The 19,226-nt window shown below is 42.9% G+C and overlaps 1 protein-coding gene across 4 annotated transcripts in view; it reads left to right on the top strand.

Moving 5' to 3' along the window:
- The window catches only part of PCMT1 (protein-L-isoaspartate (D-aspartate) O-methyltransferase), a 61,359-nt gene that overhangs the window by 6,578 nt on the left and 35,555 nt on the right, over positions 1-19,226 (top strand). For 3 of the 4 annotated variants that reach the window (XR_002099401.1, XM_019527108.1, XM_019527109.1), the window contains exons 2-3: positions 15,183-15,287; positions 18,473-18,504. Coding sequence is in view for 3 of the 4 variants with exons in the window: in XM_019527108.1 (XP_019382653.1) it covers positions 15,183-15,287; positions 18,473-18,504 (137 nt within the window). In the remaining variant the exon portion in view is untranslated. Of the gene's footprint in view, positions 1-1,699; positions 1,719-15,182; positions 15,288-18,472; positions 18,505-19,226 lie in introns of those variants that run through there. The other variant, XM_019527107.1, reaches the window with a different exon arrangement.

Here is a 19,226-nt window from a genome sequence, read left to right as displayed (position 1 = left end):
TGAATGGAAAAACCTCTGCTCTCAGCCCCTGTGTGACTCTTTTGGGAGAAGGATCTTTGCTATTGCTTCCCATCCCCTGATTTGAGATCCCTCTCTCCCCTTAATATCTCCAGTGCTTGCCTTGGTTGCTGCTCAGGATTCTCCCAGGCAACAGCACTGTGATTTGGCATGCATTTTGCTAGTGGCTGTAGGGCTCTGGTTAATAGCTGCAGTGATTGCTTAGGAAAATGGGCGAGCATTAGGGGTGCATGAAGCAGGCTGTATTTGATTGGGATTTGGATTTGACTTAATTAAGGGGCCAGTGATTTGATTCATTGATTCAGATCACCATCCAGATTTTGATTTGGCCAAATCTGAATCTGAAGTTTCGATGCTGATGCAGAGAATCAGTGATGTGGCCATAGATACCGCTTTAGATGTTTTTTTTCTATATATCTTGAAGTACCAGGCGCAGCTTGTGAACTCTGGCATGGTGGGGCGGATGGAGCATCCCACAGGAGGGTGGGGTGGGGCCCTTCCCCGCATGCATAGTGGTGGACCCAGAAGTGGACCAGAAGTACTTCTGGTCCACTCCTGGGTCCGCTGCCGAGCATGCGGGGGACCCCACCCCCAAGGCTTGGCAATCGGCCACAGGGGGACCCTGGGTGCCCGGTGTTTTAATTAATTAAACAAAAAAAATTCTGATTCTTGCTATTTTATTAGCAAAAGTTTCCCCCTTTTATTGAGAGAGTTGTTTCAAACCCAAAAATGCATTGTAAACAGTTCCAGGCAGTAGTTAACTCTGAGAGCCAGAAGGTGAGAGTGACTTTAGTTGCTTTTTGAAAGGTGACTGATTCCTGCATAAAGAAGGGGAAAAGTGGTTTTTAACCTCTCAGTTTGGTCTTTTGGTACTTTCAGTAAGATACTGTGCAGAATAAAGCATCGTATCAGTGACTTGGCTGGGACTCTAGGCTGAAGCAGTCGGAGAACTGAAACCAGATGTTCTAAATAAGGCATGGGAATTAAATTGAGAAATCTTAGAGCTTTGAAGTAGCACAGATTGAACACTGTTTTAAAAAAAAAAAAAAGACTTGACTTTGTAGGGTCAGGTACATTTCCATAATACATATTTTAGTATATAGTTGTATTAAGTATATCTTTCTAATTTTCAGTGTGAGAAAATAATTCTAGGCTGCACAAAAAAGGTTCTAAATGTTGCTTCCAATTTTTTTATTTAGAAAAAAAGACATTTGCAGCATATTTAACTTGTAGCTGTTTTTGGTTTCTATAACAGTCAGTATAATAACTTTATCGATAGATAGATAGATAAATAGATGATTGATTGATTGATTGATTGATTGATTGATTTTTTTTTTTCAGTTTCCAAAAATGGCAAATTAGAGATGGTCAGATTCACTTGGCATTAAGTTAATTTGCATGACTTCAAGTAAATTCTAGGATAAAGAGGAAGCCAACTACTTTGCTAGGCTATTTTGTTCCATAAAAGTATGTAATCATTTACATTATACCTTAATGCTTCTATAATATGTTGACTCCAAAAAAGAAGCTTATAAGGAACTCTTTAACATTTCATACTTGAGAAGGTGCAGACTGAGAAGAGGGTTCCAAAACTAATTTGTTTGCAGTGTATGATGTTTGAGATGTAATAGACCAAGTGATTGAAGCAAGGGTCTTTGCAGGACCTTCAGTAATGTTTTGCACAGCCAGCTTTGTTATGGGTACATACATGCACAACTTCCTGTCTTTTTTTTTATTAAGATATTTATTAACACAGAGATACTGCCCAAAAATGCACTAACTTTTTTCAAAGCTCTCAACTCAGTTAAGTGAACATTATTTTACTACAGTCTTTTACTTTCAAAAGGACTTCTTGCCAAAGGCTGGTTTTAAACCAATGATTGACTTTTACCTCCAACCCCATAGAGCCATTTTAAGATATTCACATGCACCATTATAAAACTGTTCTTGAAACCAGTTTTTGCTTTCTTGAAACAGCAGGACTGACATTCTTCAAAATAAAAAAATAAAAAAAGTTTGCCTTTGACAGAGACCAGAAACTTTTTAGCAATATTTACCATCTGTACTGAAAGTTAAAAGTAAATGAAAATAGTTATGATAGAAATAGCTGACCTTAAATATGTGGCTCTAAGTAGCGCTTTATATGCTTTTATATTTATCACCCAGAAAGAAAGGAAGGGGGCTAGTTACTATTTAATTTGTTGATGACTAGTTGGCTGAAGTGAATTTGGGATTCTAAACTAGCTCTTTCTCTCTCCTCAATCTGCTGAAAAGTTCATTACCTTCTTGATTTTTGAAGCTCATAACCCTTGGGATCTCTTTATCTCTCCCAGTCCTTCATACCTAGTCTCTGACCAGATTTTGTTGTTTCATACTCTAATATTTTCACTATCCACCTCCAATTTACTGCTGAATATTGGTCCCTGCCATTATTATTTTTCATTCAACTTACTGCAATTTACTTCTTTGATCTCCCTTTTGTGTCCTTTCCAATCAATACAGTATGCTGCAGCAAAAACAGCCTTCCTTGTTTTCTTTTCTGATCGTATTATGCCATTGCTATACCTGGTTATAACTCACCTCATTCTAAGATTGCCACCACTCTCATCTAAACTTAAAATGATTAATCTTTAAAACAAGATTACAACTTTAATTTTTTTCCTTAAATTGTTTATAGAGTTTCGAAGGGGAAAAAGAAGGTAGTCAAGGTTTTGTTTATAAATTTCTAATTATGTAGCTTAAAATACCCTCTCCCCCTGCCTTTTCTTTAAAAAAACCAAAACAACTTTCTGACCACCTGTGTATATATGTTAAAATAATTGCAGTTTCTGTCCACTTTGTAGATTTCTTCCATTAAAAAGATAGTCTCACTGGACAGGAAAGCTTAAAATATTTGTCTTTAGTCAGAGTTAGTGGAATAATGCTATCTTCATGTTAGATCTGAATTATTCTGGGCCTCTATTATTCAGTCTGATAAATGGAAATAAATACAAATAAATCTGCGACAGACAGTTCTCATTACTTATAGATAAATAAAATGTCTGAATATGTTATATACATGTGAAGGTTTTAATAACATTCCAAGCTTCATGTTACAGGTTTTTGCAGCTCCTAGTGAAAAGAAAAGTTACAATGGGTGCATCTACACGTGTTCTTAGCACAAAGCAGTAAACTCAGATGCATACCGTGCCAGAGTGTATTGCTCCTGGGTGCTGTTTTCGAACATGTGTCTAGGACCCCTGCACGTTGAGTCTAGTCGGAGTAGCAGGGGCAGGCTGCCAGATGGGGGGCTGCTCCACCCTGGCTCAACATGGTGGGGAGGGGCTGGCTGGGGCATGAGGGCTCTTCAGTGTGGGGCCAGCTGGCAAGAATTGCAATTCAAGTGTGCCTGGAGTGGAGTATTGTAGTAAACAACCGTTGATCCTCTGAATCATGGTGTACACATAAGAAGTCTAGTAAGGTGCCTGATGAATCTACATGTACGGTGTCTTGCGACCATCACACCAAGACCTTAGACACATAGGCCTAGGCATGAGTATGGAGGAGTGGAGGCTGCCCAAGACTTAACATCCCCACCCCCCCCTTTAGGCAGTTGAGACGGACACCAAAGGCCAGACTGAGTTTAGATGTTCAGTGTCTCAATGGTTGTAGCTTCTGCTAGAAAGCCACAAATGAGAAGTGCTGCTGACTACCTAATACCTCAGCAAGGGTGCATTTCTGTCAGGGTGATGTCCCTTAGCCTTTCTCGAAGAAGTACCTTCAAGACAGTGGGGGCTATTGTGGTGTCATATACTGGCCTTACTCTGGAGGTTGCAACATTATTATTTTATAAGAGCTAACCCACTTCTCCCTTCCCCATCTGAATGCAGCTGGGCCAGCGCCATGTTCCTCGTCAGCAGAGGGCTTGCCCCTGTGTTGTGGCTCCTAGTTAAGGGTTCTAACCCCACAAATGAATGCTGTGGGTGTTCTCCTGCATGGCACACCATCTGCCTCATGCTGTTAGGCTGGGAGAGCTGCTGTGAGTTCCTGCCAAGTGGTAGCTGCTGGAGCCCCTGGTGGGAGTGGGGGGGAGTGGGAGGGAGGTGCCACTGCTTTAGGCACCCACAGGCTGGAGGCACCATCTGGGTGTGGCATGGCTCTCCTGGCAGGTGAAGGTCCCTGTGGGTGCTTTATGAGAGGGGCACCTGGCTCTGTGCAGCCATCCACTGCAGCACCCGATGGCAGCCCCATTGCTGCACTCACTCCTGTTTAAACCCTGCTATCAACTGGGCTTGCAGCTGTCTACCACCAGTCTGCCATGCCACTTTGCCTGACTCCGCTCTCCCTGATGACCGCTAGTTACCTCGCTGCTGCAGCAGCCATGCAGTGCTGCAGCCCAGATCCATGCCGCCTCCCAGGCAGCCCCTGCCAGAGCTGTTTGCCTGACAGCAGGCAGCTCGGAGCTGGGAGGTAAACAGTAAACATTAAACAGTATAAATAACCTTTTATATCTAGTCTATTACAGTGCAGAAATCAGCTTCCCTGCTTACAACACTGCACTGATATTGGAGGGCTACCTTGTGGGGGGAAGGGCATGTGTAGTATATGAGTAAATACAATATAAGTTTCTTTTATTGTTCTGCAAATCTCATGTTCCCTGCGTATAAGAAAAGTGTATCTTTAGGAGTTCCTTGCAAAGTCTTTGTGTTCTTTTGTTTTTAACTGTAACGAGGTCCCTGAGAAGTCAAACTGTAATGAAGAGTTCTCTGCCTGTGAGTGGACCTCTGGAGAGAAGATGATGAAGCTATTGGGGAAACTACCAGTAGACGATTATTACATATCTTGGGTGTAGGGAAGTTGGATCACAGGGTAGTATATCTCAAGGGTACTAGCCAGGGAATCTAGATCACTAGTGTATCCCTGAGAAGTGGGACTAACAGTCAATATTTAGACACTCGCTCTTTAGACTTACCCAGGTAGGATACAGAAATTAGGTTCATTACAACAGCCCAGCAAAGGAAAGCTCAGCTAAGTCTGTAATAGAAAAGTTTCTTTAGTATGTGATCTTTAGTATGTGTAGCCCATAAAATATGTAGGGAGACTGCATTGAGTAGCTTCATAATGCCATTTCTGCTGCTTTCTGCAAGTACTTCTTTCACATTTGATAAATGATGAAATACTTTTAAAACTAATTTTACTATTTCTTTGTAGAAAACGTGCAGTTTCAGTAATTACTGACACTGCATTGAAAGCTAAAATGGTTCTGTAACTCAGTTGTACCTGCATATAGCTTAGGTCGTATTGCCTTTCTTTATTGTCCTGTGTTGCTTATAAGAATATGCGTGTTCCATGATCTAATAATTAGTGCCATAAATGTATCTGACTATGATAAATGCATTTTATATCTTCTAAGTGTGGCACAAACATCTTTCTCAAATTTCCTGAGAGTGTAAGAATTCACTGTTTTTCCACTAGGGAAACCAAAGTTAGTTTTGTGGTCAAGCTTCGGTAGAATGGCATCTTTATTGCATGAGATGTCTATATATTGCAGTTTCGTTTACACAGTCTTATCAAGCTTGTTTGCCTGCGCCTTTACTATTCATCTGCTGGATAAGGAGTATGGCATTAACTGTAAGGGAATGAATGAAGAAGCACTTAAAAGGTGCAGTTTGCAAGTATGTGGCCCGCATTTCTTAACTAATTGTAGCAGCAAAAGCCCTGCTTACAATTGTGTGCCATGCATTTAAAGCAGTTAAGCTTTTGCCACTGTCATGGTATGAGGTTGAAATTAGTGGGCTGAACTACTATGTTTGCCACAAGCTGGCTATGTTTGAAGCTTGTTCTAGCCACCTAGCAGGGTGGGGGCCAATGTTTTTTACTAGGTGTGCCACATATTAGCCCTGCACCCACCCCAAGTGCCACTCGGATCCCCTTCTCCTGCCAGATCTGCTGCTCTGCTTTCTGCTCTCTACTTTGTATTTCCTACCTAATGTCCTGCACTGCTTTCTTCTTGCCCTCCTTTCCCCCCCATTTCATCTTTTGCTCTGCTTCCTGTTTTCTGCCCTATCTACTACTATACTGCCTGTCTTGTCCCTTTTCAGCCACATGCTGTCCTGTCTCAGGCTGCCTTTGTTCCAAAGACTGGTCATTCTTGACCTAGCACAGGCTATTTTAGAGGCAACGCTGAGGTTGCTTAGAGCAGTAGTTCCCAACCTTTTCTATATTGGGGACTGGCATGGGAGTGGGATGGGGCGCATAGAGCCAACTGCCGCCGTTCCAGGGCTGCCCCGCTGCCCAGCGTGTGACTGCTGGTGGCAGAAGCTGTTCATCTGGGCAAACAGACAGGGCTCCAAACGGGGCTCATGCCACGACCCTGTAGCCAACCCTTTTTGTGGTCTGATACCAGGCTGCAACCTGGTGGTTGGGAACCTCTTACGTGGAGAAAACTGTCCAAACAGCATGACCTGATTTAAAATGTGGTCAGTGAATTAATGTTGTCAAACAAAGGTAGATGTAATGCCACAGGCTTGGCGAAGCAGACTCTGTAATGTGCTTTCCAGATGCTGGATAAAGCAGCAATTAGGCCCATCTGATGGTTTTCATAGTGCCTGTTTTGTGTCTGGTTTCATGTCAGGCGAGTATTTAGTAGCCTGGTGTGAGAAGAGTTGGGCTACACCAGGCATCAGTGCTCTGTTACAGAATAGCACAAGGTGAGCCTGGAGTTCTCAGTGTCCGTGCATTGGTTTCCTAGGTTGAATGAGCTTATTTGCTGAACAGGTGGTTTTACTTTTTTTTATTTCTAGTGAAATCTTGGGGAATGCATTCCTTGAAAGTCAAAGTAGTCTGATGCCTAGGTATGTAGGTGTCGGTACAGAAGGATGTTGAGCTGTTTTTGCACATTAGATGGAAGCAGCTGAAAACTGCCTTCTTGCCCCTTGGTTTAAAGCAGTGGTGGGCAAAGCCTGGCCTGTAGGCCAGATCGGGCCTCCAGTGGACTCCATTTCCCATCAGCCCCTGCCCACATTGCTGTGGCTGGTTTCTAGGGAGACCCCAGCAGTGGTGGGGCCACGACAGCATGGGGGCCAGGTTTCCACGGAGAACACTGCTAGCAGGGGATGTGGCTGGGCAGGGAGTTGCTCCAGGTCTGGGATCTTGCGGTGGTGACAGCATGGTCCAGAGCTGGGGCATAACTGCAATCTGGTGCCCGCACGCCCAAGGCAGGATTGTGTAGGCAGTGGATCATGGCTCTACCCTGGCTCTAGACCACGCTGTCATTTCTGCTGCAAGAACCTGGCCTCCGAGCAGCTTCCTGCCCAGATGCACTCCCTGTTAATGCTGCTGGGGCCGGTCTCTGTAGAAGCCCTGACTTCATGCTCTCACAGCCCCATAGATCTGTCCTATGCCTGCTGCAGCTACTCGGTGGCATCTTTGACTGATCCTCTGGGGACTGCCACTGCTGATGCCCTCCCACCAGCTTCCTGGCAGCCTCTGTGCCACCTGCCCCTGCTGTGTCCCATCAGCATGCTCTGGATGGAAGTGGGACCAGAGCCATGCTTAGCAAACTGGCTTGTCTCCTACTTTTCTCCCATGCTCCCAGGACTGCAAGGAGGGCTGCAGGGGCACACGCCAGCCTGTAAGACCCTGTAGGAGCAGCCTTGGCAGTGGCTACTGCCTTTGCCCTTTTGGGTACAGATCAGGGGTGGGCAGAGGACAGACAGTGGAAAGAATAAGGTATGAAATTCCTGCCCCCACTGCCCTCAGCTGGCACCAGCTAGATCAGTAGTTCTTAAACTTTTTAGCCTCCAGACACCCCTCCCTATTTTTCCCTGATGTTTAGACTGTAGCTCTGGGTACAGTGAAATTCAGAAAAGCTGTGGACGTGTATTTTGAGGCTAAAAAGTTTTGAGGACCACTGCCTTGCCTTGTGAGGAGCTCAGTGTTCATAGTGATTGGCGTGGTGGGGAAGGAGAGGTGTGGCTGTACTCTCCCTAACCTGATTGCTTGTGGGGACCAAACTGAACAGTCGCTTACAAATCTTCATAATATGATCCCCTGCTTTTTCTTGGGTCTACTTAGTCTATAGTTCTGCCAGCAGAGTGCATGCATACTCAGAAAGCCCGTCTGTCTGAGGCAGTGGAGCTGTCCTTTTCTGCTCCTAGAATTACTCTACCTCTAAGTGGAATTAAGCTTATGTTGCTGCCAGGCAGCTGGCCGAAGGCTCATGTAGAGGCTCCCTCATTTTCTGCTGACTATAACAGACTTCATGCAGAGGCTGCACAGCTGCTATATTTGGGTTGCACAAAGCCACTAGAAGTGCTGAGGTGTCCATCTGCTCTGGTAGTTTATCAGTGGCAACTGCTGGATCAACAGGTAAGAGTAGACTATGCTTTAGGTTGTGAAGATGTGAACAGTGTTGTTCAAAGTATTAATGGCCATCGGAGTCTCTACCTTGTGAGAAAAGTGGGGCAGGTTATACCTCGGAGCTGTTGTTTCAGGTCATGCAGTACAGGGTGACCTTACTGCATCAGTTGTACTTGGTTCTTATTTTGAAGACTATGTTGTTTAAAACTTTGACCCTAGAGAGCAGGAAGACCGTGTGAAAGAGGTGTGAATGCTCTGTTTTATGAGTTACTGGATTATTCCAGGTCCAGGTGTCTTTACATTTCTATATCAATTCTATTTTTCTTAGCTACAATGGTTGTCTAGTAAAATTTTTAATACCTTTCACTGGTAACTTTTTAATACAGTGAAACATTATGGTAGAGGTATAGTGATACATCAGTCCATACCATATCAGCACCAATACACAGAAAATTGACATTATCGGCAGTCGTTTTTTTTTTTCTGCTGATGAGGCCGACAATATTGTCAATAAATGCTGCAGCTAGGAGTGGAGCCCAGCAGCTTAGAGAGCAGTATCTGGCTGGTAAGTCTGTTGGGAAGAAGGGGCAGGGACAGATCAAGGCCTCTGTGGTGAGAGGGGGAGTGGGGCACAGGTAGGCATTGTCCAGCTGGCACGGAGTGGAGCTGCGACTTGTCTAGAGGGCACAGGGGGCTGCAAAGCGGGGGGTGGGTCCCATCGTTGTGTGCACTCATGGGGGACAAACAGAGGGCAACTGCTCCCCCCCCCCCGATCTGTGTGCAGGACAAGAGTGGGCTGCCTGCTTAATGCTTAGGTCTGGAGGCTGTACTAGGCTCTTCCTGGCAGGGGCTGGGACTGGGCTGTGCTTGGGGCAGGTGGTGGCGGTGCTGGGAGGGGGGGCTATAGCAAATTTTGGCGTGGCCATAGCCTACCCTGCAGCCTTTCTCCGAGCAGCACCACTGCCGACCCTGAGCGCAGCCCGGGCCCAACCCCGTCCGGGAAGAACCCAGCACAGCCTCCAGCTCCAAGCACTGACTAGCAGCCTGCCCTCGCCTCGTGCAGAGATCAGGGGGGCACATGCTCCCCATATCCCCTCTGGGTGCGCGCAGAGGTTGGAGCTCCCTCCTGCCACCCCTCCTGAGCTCCCCAGATGAGCTGTGGCTCGGTCCCATACCCTACCCTGCCATGGCTGGGCAGCTTCTGTCCCTGTCCCTGCCCTACTCCCTCGCTGTGGGAGGCTCAGTCTGCCCCCCGTACCTGTTCCCCCCAGCAGACTTACCAGCCAGACACTGCTCCCCAAGCTGCTGGGATGTATATTGGCAATCAGATTGGTATCTGTCGATATGGCTGGGTAATAATCAACCATGGGTATCAGCCCAAAAAATCTTTATCAGTGCACCCTTATATTACGGCAAAACTTTAGAATATAGTCACATCATGTACTTGCTCATTCTGACCACCATTTAAAATGTTTTGGTTCGTTTTTTGAAATTGCTTATTTAGTGTAGTAATCACACCTTATTTTATTCCGGAGACTTGAAAAATACCATATCTACTCAAATATTAGCTTACACCCCCAATAATTAAATCCAGGATATTGGAAAAATATAACAAATTTTATACATTTTCTGTTTATAGAATCTAATTATTGGGGTGGCTTCCCTTGAATTTGTCCCCCTTCCACTGCTACATCAGGGAAAATAAATCTTGGGGAGGGGGAAGAAGGGAGGGCTGGGTAGCCCTCTTGCTGTCTGCCCCCTCAACTTCTTCTTTCAGCAGCCCCTTTTCTCCCCCCACCCCATGCTGTCACCCTGCTATCACTGAGCACATGGAAGTGAGGGGCAAATCTTGAAAACACCGACTTTGAAATAAGTATACCTGTAGCAATTTGCATGTAGGGAATTTAACACACATGCTTGTAGATTTAGCTTATCTCAAATTGATGCATCAATTTGAAACTGCTGCAAGATTTAGCACAGGAACTCCGTAAACACTTTTAAGCAGGACTTGTCTATAGTTAGGGACCTACCTTAATCACAGCAGAAGTTTGTGGTGCAATGGTGCTTTTAATTTTGCTCTCCTCTCACCCCTCCTCCACTGAGTGGCTGAAAAGCAAAAGCTGCAGCATTAATTACCTCTTGACCACTCTGGAGGGCAGGGGGAAGGAGGAGTGAGAGTAAGCTGCATGACAGAGTTCAAATGGGAAATGATTAGAAGAGAAAGATGCCCACTAGGAAAGTTTTCCTGATTTCCTAGTTAACAGATGAAGCCACCTTTTGTTTAGGCATCTGAATTTGAAGCTGTCTGTCTTGCTTCCATCTATAAGAGAAGCAGTTTATCCACATTTCTTTCTCCATGGGTGTTCTTGTTGCTATCAGGCAGGTTTGTGAGTTTTTGTGTTACCACTTTTTTTGGTAGACACCACCTATAATGGGCGTGTTTCTCTCCCCTCCTCCTTCAGTTTCTTGCCTTCTGAGGAGAGAGGATCTGTACTACTTTCCTAACCTTCAGCATCTTATGGTTCCTCTTTAGTGAAGAGTTCCAGGGCCTGCCTTTGCTGCAGTTCACATCTTTTGAAAGTAGAGGAAGAGTGAAACAAATTTGATTTTTATTGTTTGGGTTTTTTTGGGTTTTTTTTTTCATGGTATGATTCTGTACAGAAAGAAAACTGACAATATTTTAAATGATTTTTGGCCTCTTGTATAGTGAGAAAGATGGGTAAGAACAATAACAAACATGCTGAAACAGCTTAGAGTGGATAAAAATCAATGATTTTTTGATTTAATTGTTTTGGGGGTTTAAGATGCTTTTTAAAAAAAAAACAACCTATATAAGTATTGTTTTAATTTAAGAGATGTTAAATCTTAAAGATATCATCATGGAATAGGGATTATAACTTCTAATTTATATACTATTTGAGACAATATATTTGTGTAACCTTTTTAGAAAAGTTTTACAAATGGGTCACAACAGACCGTGTACAATATTAGGGGCACAATCTTATGGGGTTCTCAGAGGCTTCTGTACATTAGTAAAGATTAAAGGAGACTACTGTACCCAGCGGGACTCAGTGGTCAGACCAGAAGATCCCATTAAGCATCTCTGATGCTTTGTTTCAGTTCTCAAATTGGATTTGTGTCTCCAGAGATGATAACATCCTTGTTAACAGTGGTATATGGAGATGAGAGATAAGAGATCCAATTACCAGGGACCCTGGTTTTCTCTGATTTAAATAAAATCCCAGTTTTCAGTTAAAAATGTAACCCCAAATCCACATTTTCCCATGATTTAAATGAAACACCATTTTATATATATATGTTGTGCACTATATATATAGTGGTGTTTCTTTTTAATCACAGAAAAACGTGGATTTGGGTTTACTTTTTTTAACTGAAAATCAGGGATTTTTTTTAAATCGGAGAAAACCAGGATCCCTGCTGATTGCCTACTCATCAGCCCTATTGTTTACCTGTACACATGTACACAGAGTCAAGCCCTTACGTCTCTCTAAAAGTGCAAAGTTTCAAGAAATGAATAGAGGATTGGGGGTGGAGTAGATCTGGCAAGGAGTAGGAGTCTGGAGATGAATGCATGGAGAGATGGGCAGTAGAAATAAGAGAAACATTTTGAGCAGCATTTTATTGAAAATAGAAAATACTTCCATAACAACCACTTTGCAGCAGCTGCCCTGAAGAAAGCAGGTAGAACCAAACTAAGTCTTCCACAAGACGTGATGGAACTCAGTAGTAGACTGTTTTGAGTGATATATTGAGATATGGCTTAATTTGATAACAATTTGTGAACAAAATCGTGACAATAGATGGAACAGATAAAAGTTAGAATAGTCTGTTTACATCCTGCTTTACCACCCAACAGCTTTGAGGTAAACAAGCTATTCTAACTTTTTTCTGAGCCTAATCTGCCTATAAAATGAACTGTTCTAAACAGTAGATTTTTACCACACCTTCAGCTCTCCTATGAAAGAAGAATTTTTGTTTCTACCCAGGAGGACTTTTACATTCTTTTCTCTGATGCCTGAAGAAGGGTGCTTGTGCCCAAAAGCTATAATTAAAGAACTTTTTTGCAAAAATCTAGTTGGTCTAATAAAAGATACCACCTCTATCACAAGTTCTGATTCCTTTTGCCTCTGGACTAATACAGCTACAACCTGGACATCAAATAACATGAGTGGACTTTTTGTAGAAAACAATGATTAAATTGTAGCCTCCTGACCAGTGATTTAAATCATGATTTAAATCAAACCCACCCTGCTGCTTAGAAGAAAGAAGGCAGCATTGGGTGCATCTACATGTGCAATTAGCATGGAGCAATAAACTGTGGTGCAGCTTCCACCCGAGTCAATAGCTCCCAGGCTGGCATAACATATCCATGTGTGACCAGGGCCTCAGCAATTAGAGCTTGGGGAGAAGCAGTCCTGGGCTGGCAGCAGGCTCAGGGAGTTGGCCCTGGGCTCTGGGTTGTGGTGTTGAGTGGCAGAGGAATGGCTGGCTGGGGCATGAGGCTGCAACAGTGTGGGCCCAGCTGGCAGGCAGCCCCTGCACTGTAGCACCCTTATACCCTGCCAGCCTCGGTCACCAGCTACATGTGTGTTGGCAGCATAAATTACTCCACCATAAGATACTACTTGTCCTGGACAATATTATCCTATGGCAGAGGTAATTAATATATTGTGCCCCAATATGAGCGAATGTATGGACAGTGATGCTTTGCTGCAGAGCTAATTGGTTAACCCAGCGATAAAGTACACATGTAGAGGAACCCATTGTATTAGTTCATTTGTAGAAAGCTGTTTTGCAACTATGAAGGTCTAGGAATTTAAAAAAAAAAAAGAGAGAGATCTTCAATTCCGCATAAATTGAATGTAGTTTCCTGGGAAAACTTCTGGCTGTATATGGTGGGAGGAGGGTGGATTTTTTGAAATTCTAGATAAACCTTCTTTCCCTTTCTGGTTTTAAACTACAGTTTGTTTTTTCCTACTTCACGGATAGTGGTAGCACTAGCGGTAATGAGTTTATAGCGTCTAATTTCTCTCCATTTTTCTTTTGTCACATATTTCCAAAATGTATAATTTTGAATATACATACATATCTTACAGAAAATGGAAAACTGCTTTAAAGCTGAGCGATTTATCAATATTCCTTTAAAGGGAAAAAATCATTTTTAATATTAAAAATTACCCCTCGCATAAAATAAATGCAAAGTTGTCTTAAGTATTAAAAAAGGCAAAGGAACAGATTATATGTATATTTTGGATTTGCTCCAGAGATACTCATGGGAGATCCCAACTCTCACTTCCTGAATATCCATGTTTTCTGTTTAATCTCAGAAGCTCTTTGACATTCATACATTCATTAACTAGCCACTCTGTGGAATATTTCTTTGTCCCTACCCCTGCTGTTTGAACAGTACCTAACATGGTGGCAGCAAATGATGAGAAGGAAATTTATGAGCCTCCACAAGTCTTAAAATAAAATATATTTGGCATTAATATTTCCACATTAAAAAGTTTTATATGCAGCTAAGTAAGGATTTGACTTGAATACAGAATTAATATAGCTTACCATCCAGAATAAAGTCGGAACAAGCAATGTGCGTAATGTGATATGGGAAAGAATTTTAGCTAGAAGGCCATGTGAGTCAGAGATAGGAGTACCCTAAATTAAGAATAAGGCTGTATAAGACATTACTCTTAATATCTTTGTCCCCATGTTTTTGGAGGCATGTTCTTTTTGTACCCTCCTTGGTGTATATTGTAGCTTTTTTTCTTTGTTTTGGTTTTTTGTCTACAGAAAAAAATTAGGCAAGTTTTGTTTGGGTACTTATATCTAAGTTTGGGGATTTTTTGCTTTCTACTTGAAAAGGCATAGAAATAATTATAATCAGGTTAGTGCAGTAGCCATTTCAAGAAACAGCTTTTAAATTTGCTAGGCCTTGGGGCTGAATTTTAAAAAATGCTGAAGTCCCACTTAAAATAATTTTAAAAATTCCTCTAGTTTAATCTAACTTAATTGAGCATTTTGTTTCACTTTAATTTATATTTTCTGTGTAAACAGATGGTTGAAATAAGAAAATAGCATTTATGAGGAAACAGCATAGAACTTAACAGTTCTAAATACTTGGATATTTATTAACTTTTCCTTTTAACTTCCATAGCTACGTTCTTTGAACACATGCATATAAAATGGCAGAAGCATTTTTGGCTCATTTTGAAGAGCAGGCAAAGTCTGAAATTAGGTTTTTTGTGAATACTTTAATGGGGTAAGGTCCATTAATAGCATTCTAATGGTGTAGGAGTTTGATATGGGTGAGGCTTCTGCCAAGACAAAAACAGTTGAACAGTACTTGAAAATAAATGATTGATTTATCAAATTGATGTGTCTGTTGCTTCTCATTTATAAAAGTCTCTTTTTTCTTCCTGTGTAGGGGATCTTGTATTCTAGTATCACAAAGTTCTTGATGTTCATATTTAAATAATAAGCCAGGAGAGACTTGTGATAATCTTGCAGTCTTTGTGAAACAAGGGAAATTTAAAAAAAAAGAAACCCTTAAATCTTTTTAAAATCTCAAAATATTGAAAGCATCTTAACTTTCAGGAGATTTTGTGGTAGAGCTTAAAATTCAGTGTTTTGCATCTTGATCAAAACTTAAAGCATGAGGCAGATTCAAGAGTAAGTACTGTGACTATTGGTAACTTAAGAGCTTATGCCAATGCAAAGATAATATGTAAAATAAATTACTATTTTTGTAATTCTTGTATGATTCTTCATCTACAATTTTCATGAAAATTGTCTCTTTTTTTCAGAAAATGGAATAATCAAATCAGACAAAGTATTTGATGTAATGTTGGCCACAGACCGTTGCCACTATGCAAAATGCAACCCTTATATGGATTCTCCTCAGTCAATAGGTAAGAACATTTATGTAAAAGTTGTGTGTGCTTCAGTTGGTATAACTTAACGATTTAGTTGTGTGTGTTAAGAACAGAATTAAATCTAAAAATGCTTTAATTTTTATAGGAAAATTTTAATTCCTCATCAGCTGATCCAGTCAATATTTTTAATTCAAAATTTCAGTTAATGCAGGATGCATCTGAGAAATGTTATAGCTCTTCAGACTTTTTTAGTCGTGTACAGTTTTGGATGAAGGGTGTTATCAAACCTGCCTGACCCATTAATCTGAAGAATGAGACATAGATCGTAGAGTTCTCACTTCCTAAGCAGGTACCCTAACCACCAAACCTAATTGCTAGCAGGTAAATGGAGAGTTTGTTTTTGCTTTGTTTTGCACTGAAATCAGTGCCGTTATCAATTATATGTATGGTTCAGGTAGATCTACCAGGCAGAATAGGATTTGGGCCAAAATGATTATGATGTGGTTATCTTAATCTTTCATTTCAAGTGAGAGAGATTTGGGAGTACATGTTGAGCGAAGGATCCTGAACTCTTCTGAAACTTGCTTCTTATCATTAGATCCTTAATTTTGTCTTTCAGGCAGAAAACCGAATGAATCAGCTTCCCTTTTCTTTTGCTCTTATATTTGGTGGTGGAAATTATTGGTTAAAATATCATTTTTATTACAGATATTGCTCTTTTCTAAAGTTAGATGTTTGTAAATATGCTCTGGTAGTCTTAAAAATTGAACTCCTTTCAGTATTAGTGCATATAATATCGTATTTCTCCATACTTTTCTATATGTATTCATGCTGTTTTGGAGGCAAAAAGGCACGGTCCCTGCCTTATACAATCTAATATAGATAAAAATATGTAAAGTAACAAATTAAAGCTCGTAAGTGAAAAATGAAGGTGGAAAGGGGATATGCTACTCTTGGGGATATAACTTTATATAGGCAACTTTCATGTGTTTATAGCATTGCAAAACTAGAGCTATGTAATAGATCCAAACTAGTAGTCATTAAGGGTATAAAAACTTCTTTCATTCCAAGTACCTTTCAATGCTATATTAACTGACCAGGAGAGAATAGTTTGAATTATTTTCTTAAATTCATTTCTGAGTTGGGTTTATCAGTCCTTTGGTTGATGGGTGCACCTTTTGATATCTTTGTGACTAGTCTCGTGCTCCAGAAGAAGCTAGTAAATTCTGTGGGGGTCCCATGACCCGTCACACTACTCTAGCCATGGGGTGCCATCTGCTTCTCACTCGCCTACCATGCATTAGATCAAGTTATTTGGTTGGAAGGGAGGCTGTCTAATAGGTCCCAGGGCAAGCCCTGGTTCCTCTAGGTGCCAGCTGGTTCTTCTGGGGCACCAGCTATGCCTTAACGGCTAATTACGTGGCTCCATTCACCCCTTTACATCATGTCCATGCCTTGCAGAAATTACCAGTTAATGGATTCAGTGGACATTTGGCCCCAATTTGATGCCAGGCCACCTCGGGCCTTTACACCCTTGTCAGGTCTTTGGCCCCTCTGGCCTCAGCCCCTTTTCTTTCACTGGTTCCTGTAGCTTAGGCCCACTGCACCAGACCTGGCTTCCAGGTCTCAGCCCAAGTCTTGCTCTCTCAGGCTGTGCCCTGCCTGGGCTCTGGGCCCCTGCTCCTGGTTTTGCCCCACTAGGGATGTCTCTGCCCTGCCTCGGGTATCAAGCCTGCTCCAGCTCCATCTGGGTCCCCTGGACTTGCCTCCACCGCTCCTAAAGCAGTACTGTGGATTCTCTATTTTGGGAGAGTCCAAAGAAGAGCTGCCTGTATGATCAGAGTCTTTAAAAGGCAAGCCATACGAGGAAAGGCTATGGGATCTGGGACTCAATCTGAGGAAACTAAGGCTGAGGGGACCTGGTACCAACTTACTGCTACACTAAGGGAGTACATCAAGGGCTCAGTAAGCAACTGGTCACCAGGGCACCCGAGGTGAAAATCGGGAGTAATGGCCACAAACTCCTGGAAAATCAATTCAGGCTCAAAATTAGGAAAAACTTCTTCACAGCCAGGGTGTGCAGGCTGTGGAATAAGCTCCCTCCAGAGGTGGTGCAATCACTTACCCTGGAAATCTTCAAGAGGAAACTCAACAGTCACCTTGCTGGGTCATTTGACCCTCAGTTGTTTTTCCTGCTTGGTGCAGGGGGCTGGACCCGATGCTCTTCCGAGGTCCCTTCCAGCCTTCTAGTCTTTGGATCTAAACCTTTCTTGAGCTGGGTCTCCTTCCCCTTCTACCCTAAGCTCTGCCGTTCTCTGGGCTTGGGGCCCTCTGGCCCCAAATCCTGCCCTTTCTTGGGCTGTGGACCCTCTGGCCCTCCAAACTCTCCCCTTCTTTAGGCTCTGGGCCTTCTGTCTCCAGTGTATGCCTTGAACCTGACCCCTGTCAGGGCTCAAGATGATCACTTGGGCACTAGTGGGACCTCCAAACCAACCCTTAGTCCCTTCCATAAGCCATGAGGTAAAATGCAAACCAAAACATCAGCACACTGGCTACAACTTAATTCTCTAGTACGCTGGCCATCTGAAATCCCCCATACATACTGAGTCTCATTCACTGCCAGCCCTGAGCTTTTTTACTGGCCTCTCTCCAGGAAGGCAGGATCTCTTTCAGGCTTTTTTCAGCAAGCAGCTTACTGTGGAGCTCCTTCCCCTTCTGCCTCCAGGGCCAGATTGCCCCCTCTGGGTCTGCCTATGTTTATATGTCTCCCTGACTCTGGCCTTGGCCCTGGCCCTGGCCCTGGCCCTGCCCCTTGTTGGTAACATGCCTCCCTGAGCTGCCACAAGTTTTTCCTGATTCAGCTTGCTGGCTCAGCCTCAGGGTAACTTACTGCTGCTGGACTCTAGTCCCTGATGCCACCACCACTGCTAGTGAGTGCTTACTTGAGTCCTTTAACCACAAAGTCTGTTCACAGAGGCTTGTCTGGGCAGCAGGCCCCGGGCTTGCTCCCCCTTCTCAGTAACGGGGGCCTTGTTACACTTTAATCATGCTTTTGAAACCTAATATTAATAGGTAACAAAAAGAGCTATATAAAGCCTTATATGAGGGCTTGCATCACAGTATTGATGGAATTAACAGTATTTTCTAATTAAAATGTATAGGAATGTTAACAGTGATAATTTAGCTGTTATATCAGTATTTTATATTTTCTTGTTTTGCAGGTTTTCAAGCAACAATCAGTGCTCCACATATGGTAAGTATGAGATTTATGATATGGAGTGGGTAGTGAAGATGACTGGTACTCTAGCCTCTTCATAATGAAATACTTTAACTGGTTGTTGATCATAGCAATAGTGTTATAAAATACTGTCTCTCTAACTGTACTACTTCTTGTCAGTATTCATAAATCCCTGTATGCAGTATTGTGACTATTTTTCTCTGGAGAATGAAATTATACTGAGATGTGTTTTCTTTGCTGGGCATTTATTATCAGACTGAGTCTTAAGCAGTAAACTTCTGGAGAAATTTCAGTACACTGATGTTGTAACACAGATACTAACCAGTACTTTGAAACTAAGAATTAATTTAAGTAGGAGTACACGGGTAGAGATTTTTGGGGCTGATACCAATAGCCGATATTTAAGGAGGCATATCAGTCGATACCAATCCAATTTCCGATACAGCTGCCTCCACCTGGTAAGTCTGGTGTGGTGGAAGGGGTGTCAGGGGTGCAGATCAATGCCCTCCGTGTTGAGGGGGGGGGGACAGGGGCAGGTGCTGTTCGGGGGGGTGGAGTTGTCTTGTGGTGGGAGCCACCCCCACCACTGCTTGCACCCTGGGAGGGTATGGGGGTTGGGGGGTGCTCCCCAGATCTGTGTTGGGTGGAGTGGGCTGCAGCCGGGGCTGCGTGGGGCTCTTCTCAGTGGGAGCTGGACTCTGAGCAGGTGCTGGCAGCACTGGGAGGATGCTGCATCC

Source organism: Gavialis gangeticus, unplaced genomic scaffold (assembly GCF_001723915.1).
Source record: "Gavialis gangeticus isolate Ggan-Ray unplaced genomic scaffold, GavGan_comp1, whole genome shotgun sequence".
NCBI lineage: Eukaryota > Metazoa > Chordata > Crocodylia > Gavialidae > Gavialis > Gavialis gangeticus.
The sequence above is the reverse complement of the archived record's forward strand: the minus strand, read 5'-3'. Positions and strand labels throughout refer to the sequence as shown.